Here is a 15,573-nt window from a genome sequence, read left to right on the forward strand (position 1 = left end):
TGTCCCACCCATATAACATTTTGAGCATCACACTAGGTAAGCTCCTCCCATGATAATTCTGTTCTGCCCCCAAACCTTTGTCCTTTACAAACTTTTACATTTCATGTTGTCCTCTGCAAAACCTATCCCTGCATATATGCTACATTATCATGGGTCACATATGAGGAAATATCTTTTGCAGAAGGACATTTCTAATTTCGAAATCACATTGATGATTCTTGTTGGTTGTGGTCAATGTAAATTAAATGGCTGGGTTTCCCCCTTGCCATTCCACACATATTCTTAGATGTCTCACGTTTTTAATTTTTTCTTCTGTCTGGCATTGGCATTGTTTACTGATAGACTGATCTGTCATGCCCTGTGTTATGGCATGTTGATTTCTGTTACCATACGGGACATGACTAGGGGCTGCATAGCTACCCTGGGAGAAAAATGGGTTACATTACTGTAAAACTGAGCAAACATTTCCTTCCAGAATAAAACAACACATCCAAATGACTCACTCTGCAGTCAGGTAAACAAAATGTATGCAGAATTATGGCCTTCAATGCCAAAAAACATGCAGGGAACATGTTTTACTGGCTGCAATTTCGGGATGACTCTACATGCCCTGCCCACCTTACTTCAGAAACCCTGGAGTGCTGAAGGCTTCTTTACAGTTTATAGAAGCTGCAGTGTGAGGGAAAGATACCCCACATAGTGTGCTGCTTCCAAAATCTGCCGATTCCCCACATAGTGTGCTGCTTCCAAAATCTGCCGATTCCCCACATATAGTGTGCTGCTTCCAAAATCTGCCGATTCCCCACATTGTGTGCTGCTTCCAAAATCTGCCGATTCCCCACATTGTGTGCTGCTTCCAAAATCTGCCGATTCCCCACATATAGTGTGCTGCTTCCAAAATCTGCCGATTCCCCACATATAGTGTGCTGCTTCCAAAATCTGCCGATTCCCCACATATAGTGTGCTGCTTCCAAAATCTGCCGATTCCCCACATAGTGTGCTGCTTCCAAAACCTGCCGATTCCCTCTATTGTGTCATTGGGGTAAATAGTACACAAAACAAAGTTTTACACTTTGATTGCACAGTAATATGTTGAAGAAGCAAATCCTGCGATCATCTCTCAATTTTCACACACCCAACTAATTTATTAATGAAAATAATGAAAATGTAAATATATAGACAACTTTATAGTACCTATTGAGGCATCAATTGTGATTTTAACACTCCTCCTGTTGCCATATGTACGGGCACATACAATTTGTGACTGGATAAAAAGACCATGGTGTCTTTTCAATTAGGATTTTACTAACTCACCTGTTCACATGAATGCATTTACAGATACGTGTTTGCCCAAAGTGAACATACCTATATACCGATTGCAAATAATGTATTATATTAACAATAATGGATGTAATATAGTTTGGGCTGCATAAGATATATTTTACATTTTAGTTAGCTATTACATTCCATTCTGTCCTCAGTATTACTATTTATTTAAACCATTACCCACATCCCTATGTATAACTGGAAATATTTATTAAAAAAAAAGATGTGCCGATATAAAGCATTGAAGTCCAGATAAATCAGCTGTCATTATGTTGTAGCAGCATCAGCTCATATGGCATCACACGGTAGTTACTGGCAAGTTTTGTGCAGCACTTTTAAACGCTGCCAAAAAATAACTTTTGTATTATTACAGGGCCGTTCAGTAGGGGTGAGGTGCAGGCAGTGTTCTATCACTGCCATTGTCAGGGTTCACCAGCTTCCGTGCCGTCTCCTACGGCACTGTGGGTAGTATGAGGGGTGCCCACTGCTAGCAGTGCCCCTGTTACAGTCATTCGGGGTATTGACCATCACCATCTACACATATGGTTGTGACAATATTCTCACTACACAACAAGAGTGAGGAGTCCAGATGAGGAGCCCGAATACGCAGCCATTCTCCCTCTATGTATCCCGTAGAGCCGGCACCTCTCTGCCACTGATAGCCCTCTCCCACCCGGCCATACCGCCCCGTCCAACTCATCCCCGCTTCTACCTCAGCTCATCCCCCGCTGTCACCAGCCGGCCACGTGTAAGGCGGGGACGAGCCTCGGGGGGTGTGTGCGGGTAGCATCTGATTGGCCAGAAGAGACGATGTGGGACGTCCCCGCTGTCAGATTGCAGGGCGTGTTTGGAACGGGTCACATGGACTCTCATATGGCAGCTTCGGGCGGGGGATGCGACAGAGCGGAGCTGGCAGCTGAGAGCGCTGGAGTGTGCGGGGGGCTCCGGGGCACAGCAGGGCGATCATGTATTATGTGATTGCGGCCATGAAAGGTGAGAGACTCGGAGATGTGCTATGTGATCAGTGCTGCCCGCCGCTGGGCACAGCGGGCGGAGGGGCTGCTGGTAAGCAGGGCAGACTGGCATACTTGTAAAGTAAGTCTGGGCAGAGGCTGAGCTTGCAGAGGACGGGAACCTGGCACCAGGCAGGGTATAGGTATATAGGTGAGGGCGGTCTTGGCAGCGATATTTGGAAACCACTGGAAGAAGTGAGTCTCTGGTGAACTTCAGATCATGGCTCCCTGGGGAGAGAGTGACAAGGTGACAGACAGGGACCTCAGGCGGCCGCACAGAAGGTAGGACGGGTGCTAGCAGGGCTCTGCCACCTCTGTAGGGCACTAGAGCTCAGACCAAGCACCCAGCTGCGAGCTGGCATGTAGAGAGTAAGTACAGGGACCAAGGAAGTTCATGGAAAGAGGGCAACTGTAATGCTGCTGTAACTCACCAATGTGATGGTTTTGTTGATTCAATGAGCCAATTTAATATATAGACTGCTACATAAAATCATATGTGGGCGAGCATGGGACTGGTTATGGTCTGTGAGTGCCGTCCGTATTTACTTGCAATCAAATGGATTCCCTGTGCTCCAAATGTATCCTATTTTTGAGGACTATACTTGCACAGACAGTGCTGATATTAGTGTGTGTGTCCAGTTGGTTTATATTCAGAGAGATTTAAGCAGATTTGCAGATGTGAGATGTCCTGCAGATAATACGTGAAAGTATCCCTTTCTGTTACCTAATTTTTCTGTCTTGTGTATTTATGTTCCATTGTACTTGTAAGTGAGATGTTTTAATAGGTGTGTGACTAAAAGTGACCTCGAAATTGTTAAGTGGTTAAACTCCTGTTATTGATCTAATGCAATATATTAATACAACAGAGTTCACTGCTTATATTTTGCATTGTTTTTACATTAACCTCTAGCATTATCTGACATATAAATATGTAGTTTTGCATATTAAAATTTTCAGAGTGTCTTGCATGAAATCAGAGGCCTGGCCACTAGTATGAAACATCTTTTGCTGATGGTATTGTGTGCCAGCCCCCAAAGCCACAGGAAAATTCTGAGCATAGATAAACTAAAACTGCTGATCAAGTGGAATTCAGTGTTCCCGTAGAAAAAGAAGCATTCTGTTTCAGCCTTAGAAACTTGCAGCGATGCTGCGTTAAAGGGCACTTAAAGGGATTTAGGTGATCCTTAGGCCATTGGCCTATGCGTGCATCTGAGCGAGAGAGATTTGTGGTTTATATCTGCGTCTGTGTTTATACACAAATGTCATTATTACAAATAGACCAGCTAATTATATATTTCATCATTTATTAATGAGGTTTTTTTTATATGCGTCGACGTCTGATTTTTTAACTAACGTAAGGCCAGAATTGTTACACTTCTATATTCTATACTCTGTATGTATTTTAGTAAAATATTAGTATTTGGTATAAAAGGGGGCACATCTAAACCATATTTTCTACTCCTCTAGATCCACCTCATATGTGAAAACACAAACATTTTAATATAAACTACATTGGTAACATTTCCAAACAGTCACAAGTTGCATTGCTTGTGTTGTTTTGAAGACTCCTCTTCAGTATAACAAATGAAAACAGTCTTTTTAAATAAAGAGAAAGTCACCATTTTCCACGTTAACCAAAAGGGATTTATGCATTGATTTAAGAAACAGCTGTTTCTAGTTCTGTAATATTTTCTCTTATGATAAGAAAGGTTGTCATTTTTTTATGTGTTTAAAAATAAAGAAATTAATTATTTTATTTTTTTTGCAGTAAATATCTGCCTATAAATATGACATTATAGCACACTTCGCTTGGCCCTGTATACATTGGCACTCTACATAGCATAGTCATTAAGTATCTTGACAATAACTGCAGATAAATATATAATATTGACAGTATTGGTATGAGGAGAGAGGTGTATCTTGTCCTTCTTGTATATCATCGCATTAGGTGACTTTTTAATAAGTTGTCTGAGTAACCTTGAGAAAGGTCATGTAAACTTTTTCAGCATTCTTAATGGAAAAGTAACTTAAGGACAATGATGTGAACAATGACGCTTATAAAGAGTTATTAAGAGAGCTGTACATGCTTGTGCCTACCATATGGGAACTGTATTTTGTAATATAAATTATCCTATACATAGCAGTTTATTGAACCATCCTTGTCACATTATGCTGCTATCCTGTGATCAAGTGACAAGAAAAACTTAGATTGGATCAGTGAAACATATATAACGCACTCTTGCCGTCATGCCGCAGGCATTGTCTTTCGGTGATAAATTAGTTATTTGTTTAATGGGGCTTTCAGCGTATTTGTTTGAGGGCTGCTGCCTTCCTGTGTGGGCCATAGCAGTGAGGGTAATGAGAGATCAAGCTGCACCAGGCTCAGCAAAGCACAATAAAGTTTTGCTATTTGTGTATATAACACTGATGTGTATACAGTATTTGCTTATGTAAATGTCTCAGTATTCAGTTCATTTGAAACCTGTCCTGGCACTCTGCCTATGTTTCAGGTGGGAGGGAAGAAATGCTAGGATAAAATCCAAAATATGTTCTTTCATAAAAAAAATTGTTCCTAAAAACGTTTATCTCTAAATTGAGCTTTCCCGCATGCATCTGTAATGAATAACATTATCTGTTGTTAATGCATCTAAAATTAGACATATTTGTTTTGGTTTTCAATCCATTTTTTCATATGTTTCTACTTACAAATTAAGTACCAAAAAACTAGCGTGGACGGAAATTTTATTATACATTTACGAATTTACAGGTGTTTTGTCTCCAAATCATTCGTTGCTGCTTTCGGCTTACCAATAAAATAATCAAGCTTTATTTTAAGTGCTTTCATCATTATGTATTTCAGTTGTACATCATGTACAATGCTCGTAACATGGAGTAATAATGTTTTTTAACACTTCAGATATGTGTAGCAATATTATTTGACTGCATGGTATATACACAATAGACTTTCTGTTGAATAGATAAATTTAATTTGGGATGATCTAAATATAATTTTCTAAAAATGAAACAATGAGCCTCTTATTTGTGCTCTTTTTGGAATTAGGGTTTTTTGATCCTTTGCACTTACTGAATACCACTTTTTTTTAAGAACCTCATATGTTCCATTTTGCTTATCTGTTTTTTTTCCTGTAAGGTGGTGATTACGGCATTTCTTTTGGGGTAGCATTCCATATTAAATTAAATGTTACGGTTGGCAGTTTTATGATTTGTACACGTATAACCTGGAATGAGAGCGTGTAATGAGTGAGGAGGAGAGGCTCAAATTTTTCGGCAGAACAGAGGAATCAAGAATTTTGAGACAAGTTAAGAGATGTACCTTGGTGCAATTTTGTTAATGACTTTTTGTGTTAAGTCTGATATAAAATATTTTTACTATCAAAAACTAAAGTTGAGACTGGCCGAGTGAAGAAATGCCTGAAGAGCGATCGGTGAGTAAAATTAGTATAAAAATTGCATTTAAACTGGATCATAGGGGTGAAAGTCCGGTTAGGGGAAGGCCAGGCAGACGGGACTTACAGTTGTCAATGCGGAAACATTATGATTAGTGCATTAATTAGTGATTTTGCAGTGAAGATGTTTTGAAGATATTTCTTGGATGAATGTAATAGGTTCTGGAGACAGATTAGACATGGGGAACAAAGGACAGTTCTGAGTCAAGAATGACACCTAGGCAGTGAGCTTGAGGAATAGGGTTTGTTGTCATAGACGTAGAGATGTCAGGTAAGTAGATTCTTCTGCCTGGTGGAGATTAATAGCTCAGTTTTTTAAGATTGAGTTTTAGTTGGAAACGGACATCCAAGGTGAAACGGCACAAAGACATTCAGTAACATGGGCTTAGACAGGTGGTGAAATATCCGGAGAGGGTAGATAAATGTATGTGTCATCCATATAGAGGTGATACTGAAACCCTAGCTTTTAAGATTTCGAGCAGGAGAAGTAGAGGATAAAAACTTCATCTTTATTTATGGAATCAAATCAAGAAAAAATTCTAGAGGGTGCGGGACAGATATGGAGCAGGTTAAAGCTTGGGAAAGAGTATAAAAGTGCAGTGTAGGTGGTCTGCGGGGTTGTAGTGGGAAGGTGGAGAAGAGATTTAAATGTGTTTAATGAGGTGTTTGGAGTTTGAAGACTGAGTGGATATTGGAGATAGAAAATATATTTGTTTTGCAATGACCATTTCGGTAGGAATAATAGACAGTAGTATGTTTGAGGAAGTCATCAGAAGTATGAGACTTACACCTATGATCTACTTTGTGGGACAGTTTTTGGAGGTATCATGTTTTATAATGTGCTATGGCTGTGGTCGCGGGAAGAATCAGTAGTTGGAACCAGTCGATCAAGACCTGTGGCTGGGAGTGATTAAGATGTGGGGCTCCAAGCTCAGAACAGGAGAGTGTAGAAATTTGGGAGAGAAGTTGTTGCGAAAGCAGTGTTTAAAAAAAATAATCAGAAACTGAACAAAGTTTGGAAAAACAGCAAGGCCGTACCCATTACGAAGAGTAGGAAAGTTCACCCATTGGGAGAGGCCAGGAGAGCAGGTGACAGAGTGTAGTTTAAAGGTAAAAGAAGAATGTGTGTTGTCAATAGGAATGTTGAAATCGCCAAAGTTGATGGTGAGAATTCAGAGGATAAGAAATGAGGGAGGCGGGCTGAGAAATGTTGAAGGAATTATTGGATTGATCCTGGGGGGCTGTAGATTATAGCAACACGTGTAGAAGTGTTTAATTCAGAATTTTTACTTCAAAAGATTGGAACAAGAATGTAGGAACATAAGGGAGAGCTCTGAATGTGCAGTGTTGGGAAAGGAGCAGTCCAACCCCACCACCTTGTCTGCTTCCATACCTGGAGGTGTGGGTGATGTGAAGACCGCCATGTGAAAGGACTGCGGTAATGCATTGTCTGATTCAGCCATGTTTCCTACAGCTACTTTTACATCCACACTGAGCAGCGGTTGTAAGAAATTACAGCAATATTTACTTATGTCCATATTGCTATTTAATAGTGTACCTTTACAGATGTGTCATATTTTAAAATAATTTAGTTTCAGTTTTACATCTGTACAAAAAGCTTTATATTTAAGGTTTTAGTGAGCACTTAATAACTTATAGCTCCATTTTCATGCACATTAAAAAGAGTTTCTTCATGAGAATGGGATATGATCGTAAAATACCCATAGATTGTAAGCTTGTGAGCAGGGCCTTCTCACCTCTTTGTCTGTTTTACCCAGTTTGTTTATTAGTTTAATATGTTTGTCCCCAATTGTAAAGCGATACGGAATATGTTAGCGCTATATAAATAAATGATGATTATGAAATACAAGCATGTGTTTGTTCAACAAATTGTATCTATCTCGCACACTCTCTCTCTATATATAAATATATATTAAATTCTTTATTTCTTTCAATTCAGCTTTTAATGATAACTTTTGTAAAAATAGTGGGGACATTTCTTAAAATGGTGCAAAGATCACTGTGCAAAAATTTGTTACCCATACAAACCAATCACATTTGCTTTCAATTTCTGCTTCTAGACAGATGTAGGAGTGCTGTGATGTGCGAGGCATATTTCAATAATGTGCCTCCTTGTGACACACATTGCTTGTACACCGGTGACATCTGCACAATGGTAATTTATAATGCCCTTCACTGTATAGTATAGCTTACATTGTTGTTTTTAACACTAATATTCTGCATGAAATGTAGATAAATAGTTCAGTGATCAATAGAGATCAGGGAAAAGAGACAATGTAATTGGAGCAACAATTACTTAATGTTTTTCTATGTTATATCAATCTGATATTCTGATTACTTTTCAAACACAATCTAAATTAGATTTTATGTATATTCCACTTTATTGAAATGTATTTTTCTCTATATGAGGTGTATTTTTATATAACACTTGTTGCACTTGCTTAATCTTTCTGTATATATATATGGCATTTCCATAAGGAGCCATCTATACCTACATTTCATGCCAGGAAAGCCTTCAAAAGTGCATCATAGATATAAGGAGAGAGATTGTATGTTAGAAACATTCATATAAATCATGGGGAATTTGTGGGCAGAATTTTTTATTAAAATAAGATTACTGTAACGGGAAGACGTAATTAAAGATTGTAGGTAACACAAAGAAGAGTGATCAGACCATTAAATAATAGCTGCCCCTCGGCAGATGTGATAGCGGCTTCTCTTGCTGGGTGGAATAAATGTGATGATTTAGGCGTGAAATAGGGAAACACTCACTGGTCACTATTAGGGCTGAATGTCCTACTTTACCAACATGTTGGGGGTTTTTTGGTTCACTTATCAAAAAAAATTTCAACATTATTGGTTGATAAGGAGATAAATGTTGCTTGTTGTGACTGCCTAATTAGTACAATCTGAATGGGAGATTCAACTACCAGAAATTGTATTCTTGTGCTATCGTTTTCACCATAGTAGAAATAGTTTCTGGGAATCAGCTTATGTACCCTTCATTAATACTGTACTTTATTTTAATTACTGTTGCATCCAAATGATCCATTATTGTTTAAAAATATAATGAAAATAAAACTGAGGACTGGTATAAGATGTTGTAACATATTAACTAGTTTATTAGTAATAACTTGGGAACTCGCATTAAATGGTTTGGGTCCTAACTCATAGTCAAAGAACCACCAATCTATAGTCTGCAGTGCATAGTTAGAACAGGTTGTTGTGAAGGGGTTTGTTTATAGTTCTGTTGTTTTCCTATTGTATTATTAACAACACTTTTTAGTTATAAATATTACTTTTACATATTTATGTTTTAGTCAGAGAAGGAGACTTCATTCCAAAGATGTTTGTCTATATACACAAAAAAATTGTCTTTTCTCTCACAACTTAGAAGTAATATAGTTCATCCGACAATCCTTGTCTCCTTGTGTATATATATGTGGGTGGATGGTCCGCCGCGACTGCTACTGCTTTGAATATTGTGGGTAGAGAAATAAGCGGTACACCGTCATAATGTCATCACATCTCTGTGCTTTTTCCTACGTTTCCCTCTATCAAGGAATAGTGAGTCACAAATGCCATAAATGTAGTGTATGTATGTGTGTATGTATATATGTGTGTGTGTGTGTGTGTGTGTGTATGTATATATATATATATATATATATATATATATATATATATATATATATATATATATATATAATGTGTGTGTGTGTGTTTTCATTGCGCTATACTACACTCGTCAATTACGGTTATAGATAAGTCTGACTGCCATGGTAAACTAGTAGAAGGATTGATTTGTTTCGAGAATGCTGCCATTGTGTGGTGCTTAACATATGCTGATTGTATATTCGGACTCACTTTAGACTTACCAATGCAGCATTGCTGGTTAGAAGTTGTGGTCCCTGTGTGGCATCAGGTAGTCTTATAGGGTTTTATGCAGTCATTCATTATTTGGTGTTACTGTATGTGATCTACCTTGTTCTCAACTTTTTGACTCATCTCCTAAGGACACACTGTTATTTTTTACAAGCCATATTCATGTGATTATTGCATAATATGTAAGTGACTTGGGACATTAACCCAAAGCCAAACCCAATGTATGTTATATAATAGGTGGTACTACCTAATATTATGGTCCACTTGATACACTTGTCCAGATGTCAGTCATCACATGTAATTATATGTTCTCGTATAGCAAGTAACAATAATTATGTGTTATATCTGTAAAACTGCTTCAACACTACATTTTATGAACCAATATTGTTTATAGGGGGTGCAAAGTAATCATAGGATTAGGTGTAACAATTACTCCAATTTGTTCTCTTTTATCAAGAAAATCCCAACTAAAGTTGCTATAGAAACATCGTGAGAATTCATTCAGTGTGACTGTAGATGAAATGCTCTGTTCCACACATGCAGCAGACATGCATTAAAGACACTTTATTAAACAAGCTTGATTGTATCACATGGCCGTACACTTTTCTACCCGGTGACACTGATTGTGAACTAAGAAATTTGAGAGATGTTTTGAAGTAAAAAACCACTCAGGACTAGACTTATTTTCACATTTTTGCTCTGCATCATTTTCACCAGTAGTAAGTTTCATATACACAAACTAATTTAATATTGTATTCGCTTATTCATGTATTTATTTTTTAAGGGAAATATCTTTTAGTAGCATATTTGGATTAATATACTTTTTATTTGGGTGGAAAAGGGAACAAAAGTAGGAAACATGACCCTAATCACAATTTACCACTTAAATGCAATCCCTCAGATATTTTCCTACATATATTCTACTTGTAACGCTTATAGGGATGCCAAGTGTGTACTTGAGAGATTTGATATTTCTTTATTCCTTTTTTTCACTGCAAGATCATTACATATTATTACCAGTAATATAAGCATAATTTTCAATGATCTATAAGCTCATGTTAGAGCATATTAATATGCTTTAATAAAGGGGACATTCTTGGCCTTACTAAACCCAGGGGCGCTGATTTATATGGGAACCCGATGACCGTGGCAATCTAGTTCATATGAGGGTGGGGCTCAGAGCAACATTTTGCCCAAGCTGGGTATAGAGAGGGTATAGATATATTATCTCCTTATGCACTGCATGTAACAGACAAATTGTCACAGAACTTGTCCCGCGGTAATTGGGCCAACAGCAAGAGACATAATGTTATTCTGATGTAAACGAAACCTAAAGCAACCAATCAAATTGAACATTATTTTTCAAATGCATTTCTCCTTCTCCTTCGTACTTCAGTTTAAATTTGTATTCGCATATAACATGTAAAACAAAACTTCTGCCATCTAGGATGGCTTTTTGTCCTTTGTTGTATAGGACAGTCCTGTTTTTATCTTGCGTTCCCTGATGGAACATTTGTAGCCTGTATTTGCTGTACTCTAATTATTTGAATTCATACAGCAATGATCAGAAAGAAATTTTTAAAATTTACATTTAGGGGAAATAAATGCTATAACTTACTTCATTCTGCAAAAATCAATGCTACCCTTGTTTTAATATGTATAACGGCATTAATCTGATGCATCTCCTGGCATGCGTACCAGGAGATGTAGAGAAGTTTTGTTTCCTTGACATTCATGAGTATTTTACTTACATCTGCCATAGGTACTAAATCACCTTAATATATCATACATAACATATAGTGAAAATGGAGAGTGGTTTCAGAGCAGTTTCTCTGTTACTACGAGCAGTCCAATGATCTGGCTACATGTTTTATCTCCACATGTACATTTTATTAAATAACATTACTGATAAGACCTACATATCATTCACAGCTAAGAAGCCTCACGTTTTACTCCTATAAAGCCCGGAAGCTGAAATATCTTATATATCATTAATGTACAGTTTTTAAACAGATATGTCTTACAAATGAGTACTGCATAGTCTGAAAGCAGCTAAGTACTAAGCATCATTCATGCACACTTTGGATGTTAATCATTCACATCCATAGAAGTGGATGGGCCATGTGTATCATTCATGTGTCGCCTGAAAACTAAAAATACAACATTTTATTTTCGTACAGCCTGGAATTTGAAAAGCCCTACATATCATTCTTGTTCAGTCTCTAAGCCTATAAATCCTGGCTGTCATTAATGTGTAGAAATTGATCCATCCTAGACATCATTCATTTACAGTCTGGAAGCTCTCATTCATACATTGTCTGAAAGCTTATGGCTATTTCTTTTATCATTATTGTACTAAATGGAAGCTGATTGATCTCACATATTATTCATGTACTGCCTGGAAGGTGAGTTCTCAAATATTATTGTAATACATGTGGAAGTTGAGTGGTCTTACATATAGATAGAACATAGAGCGTTTTTTTTTTAACCAGGCCTTTTAGAAGACAAGGTAGCTGACTGAGAAGTGAATCATTCGTAAAGACTCAGGTCCTGATGGAAACCACCTGCTTTTATTTAGAACCTTATTCTATAGCAGTCCTATAGAAAGTTTGGGACTGAGAAGTATATACTCCCATTATGCTCAATGTTGTGATAGTACGGTGGATGACATTCTCTTGATGTATCCTGGGATGAAAACCTATTTAGCAGACATATTATCTACTCTACTTTAAAATAAGCTATATACAGTAAGAGAGTCCTTGCAAGCTTACAATATATATATAGGAAAATATCAGTTTTATTCATGAGGTTAAGTAGCACAGGTTGCATATTGGCCCAGATTACAATAGGCAGAATTGCTTAGTGGGACTATATGATCCAATCACATAGCAGAGTTATATTGCGGATCAGAAGGATGTTTGGGTATAGAAAGAGAATAAATGTAAGTTATGTGTGAACGGTGTAGAGAGGTGGTAATTGGGTAGAATAGCCTAAGGAGTCTAAGAGGGCAATTTGGTCATTTGATAAGCTTGCATTAAAAAGTTGTGTTTTCAAGAAATGTTGGACGGTTTGGAAGTTAGCCTGAAAGTCTTTTTGTACCAAGGAGGAAATTCCACAAAGTGAGTGCAGCCTGGAAAAATGTACAGTAACTTGGAATGGCAGCAAGTAAAGAGTGAGGATTAGAGGCACAGATGTTCAGCAGAGTGGAAGGATTAAGTTGGGAGATATTTTGAGACAAGTGAAGAAATATATGTTGTTGCAGTTTTGTTAATGACTTTTTATATTATCAAAAGTATTTAATACTGGATTTGGTAAAGTACAGACAACCAATGTAGGGCCTGACAGGCAGAGCATATGTAGAAGAATGACGAGAATGTCTAGCAACATTCAAAATAATTGTAGGGGTAAAAGCCTGGTGTGGGGAAGACCAGTGATAAGAGAATTGCAATAGTCAATGAGGGAGAGTGTTAGTGTATGAATTAAAGTTTTGACAGTAACTTGTGTGGGATATGTGAGTATTTTGGAGATGTTTCTTAGATGCATGCAACAAAATTTTGCAAACAGATCGGATGTGGGAAACAAAGGACAGTTCTGAGTCAAGGATGACATCAAGGTATTGAGAAATAGAGTTGTCAGGTAAGTAGTTTCTGTCAGCTTATGGAAAGATGAATAGCTCAGTTTTTGAAAGATTGATTTTTAGATGATAAGATGACATCCAAGATAAAATGGCAGAAAGACATTTAGTAACGCAGGTCAACGCAGATGGTGAAAGATCCTGAGAATACGGATACATCTGGGTGTCATCACTGAAATCCAAAGGAGCTTCTTAGTGTTCCATGAGACGTTGTACATTTAGGTTTGATAGGACAGGTAGTCTGGGAGGAGAAAAGGATGGTAGAAACTTCATATATATTTGTGGAATTGCATAAAGAGAAGGTGCCAGAGGTTGTGGGAAAGGCTCTGAGAGGTTGTTGCCCAGGGAACAGAATGCAATTTCATATCATATCTGGTCAGTCTTGTTCTTGAAGTAGAAGGCAAGATCCTGGGCACTAAAGGAAGCTGGAGGGGTTGGAGTAGGACGGTTGGGAAGCAATTTAAATGTAATTAAAGAGGCATTTGGTGCTAAAAGCTTGAGCACAGATGAGAGATTGGAAGTATGTTTGCCTGGCAGTGTCCAGAACATTTTGGTAGGGGTGGTAAATAGTAGTAAATTTACGTAAGTCATTAGAGGTGGACAACACAGTGACTCAGTGGTTAACACTTCTGCCTCACAGCACTGGGGTCATGAGTTTGATTCCCAACCATGGCCTTATCTGTGTGGAGTTTGTATGTTCTCCCTGTGTCTGCGTGGGTTTCTTCCGGGTGCTCCGGTTTCCTCCCACAATCCAAAAACATATTAAAATGTTAACTAACTGCTATCAAAATTGACCCTAGTGTGTGTATGTGTTAGGGAATTTATACTGTAAGCTCTATTGGAGCAGGGACTGATGTAAGTGTGTTCTGTACAGTGCTGTGGAATTAGTGACGTTATATAAATAAATGATGATGAGGTAGGAGATATTCACCGATGACTATCTACTTTGCGGGATAGTTTTTGCTTCATTTGTGTGCCACAGTAGCTGCAACTGCTCAAGTTCTGTTGCTTGGGTGTGATTGAGAGGTGGCACTGCTAGATTAGGACAGGAGAATGTAGAAATTGGGGAGCGATGTTGTTGCAGATAGGAACGTTTTTGCAAAATAAGAGATTAAAGGTGGTAGGGAGATTGCAAGTGATCAGTTGGTAGTTTGAGAGAGGAAAATTTGAAAGCAAGCATTGGTCATCACTATCAGTGGGAGAGTTGATCCATTGGGGGAGGCTGAGAGAGGAGTTTAGAAAATATAGTATGGAGGCAGAAGGATAATGTGGATCAGTAGAGATGTTGAAATTACGCAAGATGATGGTGTGGATGTTAGAGGATAAGAAATGAGGGAGGGATGAAATGTTTAAGGAATTGCTGGAATGATGGATCATATAGAAAATGGAATGGAAATATGGATGGTGTGTATTTAAAAAGATTGGAAAGTGGTTGAATGAACAGGAAGATGAGATAGGAATGTGCAGCACTGGGAAATGTGAAATTCAACTTCACTTCCTTGTCTTCTTCCAGAGTGGGCAAGGAGTAGACTACTGCGTTAAAGGGTGGTAGGTGAGGTATAGACTGATAGTATGAGCCATGTTTCTGTTATTGCCAGAAGGTTGCGGTTGTTTGAGACAGAGGTCAAGGATGAAGCTAAGTTTGTTATAGATTGATCATGCATTCAATATGGCACATATAAAGAATATTGAAGGTGACGGGAGAGAGGTGATATTTTTAAGGTTTGCTGGATTTCTGTAGCGTGCAGAATCAGAATGAAGTGTGTGGTAGATGTTGGGGGGAGTTACATTTGGTGATATCACTAGCTGTTAGAGACAGAAGTATTGAGAGATAAAGAAGAAGATGATTGTAACATTTGAACTGAACATTTTGTACTGACAAGTAGAAGTTAATTAATTAAGGAATGAATACAGGAATGCTTTTCATAATTGGACAAATAAACAAAAGAATGTAGTGAGCAATAGAATCAGCAAGTTACATTGTCCATTGACATGGTGAATGCTGTTACTAGATGTAGTATATGAATGTTCTCTGGTGGTTCTCAGATATTTTCTTGTTTAACTGTGAATTCCCATTACTTTGCAAGTGAATCACTTAAAATGGAGACTACAAATGTATACCTCCCAATGCCCCTTCCTGCTCTTGGAGAGACTAAGTACTATGGTAAGACAAACAATCTTTATTCCCACTCAATAAATTAATTGCGGCAGAAATAGAAGTGACCAGTCA

The 15,573-nt window shown here is 37.9% G+C and overlaps 1 protein-coding gene across 4 annotated transcripts in view; it reads left to right on the plus strand.

The window, feature by feature from the left end:
• Positions 1-15,573, plus strand: part of LOC142152043 (nuclear receptor ROR-alpha) — a 364,937-nt gene that overhangs the window by 294,217 nt on the left and 55,147 nt on the right. Inside the window, exon 1 of one of the 4 annotated variants that reach the window (XM_075208257.1) lies at positions 2,200-2,319. The exons of the other annotated variants lie outside the window; for them this stretch is intronic. Within the exon in view, the coding sequence (XP_075064358.1) occupies positions 2,292-2,319 (28 nt within the window). The 5' untranslated portion in view covers positions 2,200-2,291. Of the gene's footprint in view, positions 1-2,199; positions 2,320-15,573 lie in introns of those variants that run through there. 4 annotated transcript variants of the gene reach the window in all.

The sequence above is a fragment of the Mixophyes fleayi genome, chromosome 4 (assembly GCF_038048845.1).
Source record: "Mixophyes fleayi isolate aMixFle1 chromosome 4, aMixFle1.hap1, whole genome shotgun sequence".
Classification (NCBI taxonomy): Eukaryota; Metazoa; Chordata; class Amphibia; order Anura; family Limnodynastidae; genus Mixophyes; species Mixophyes fleayi.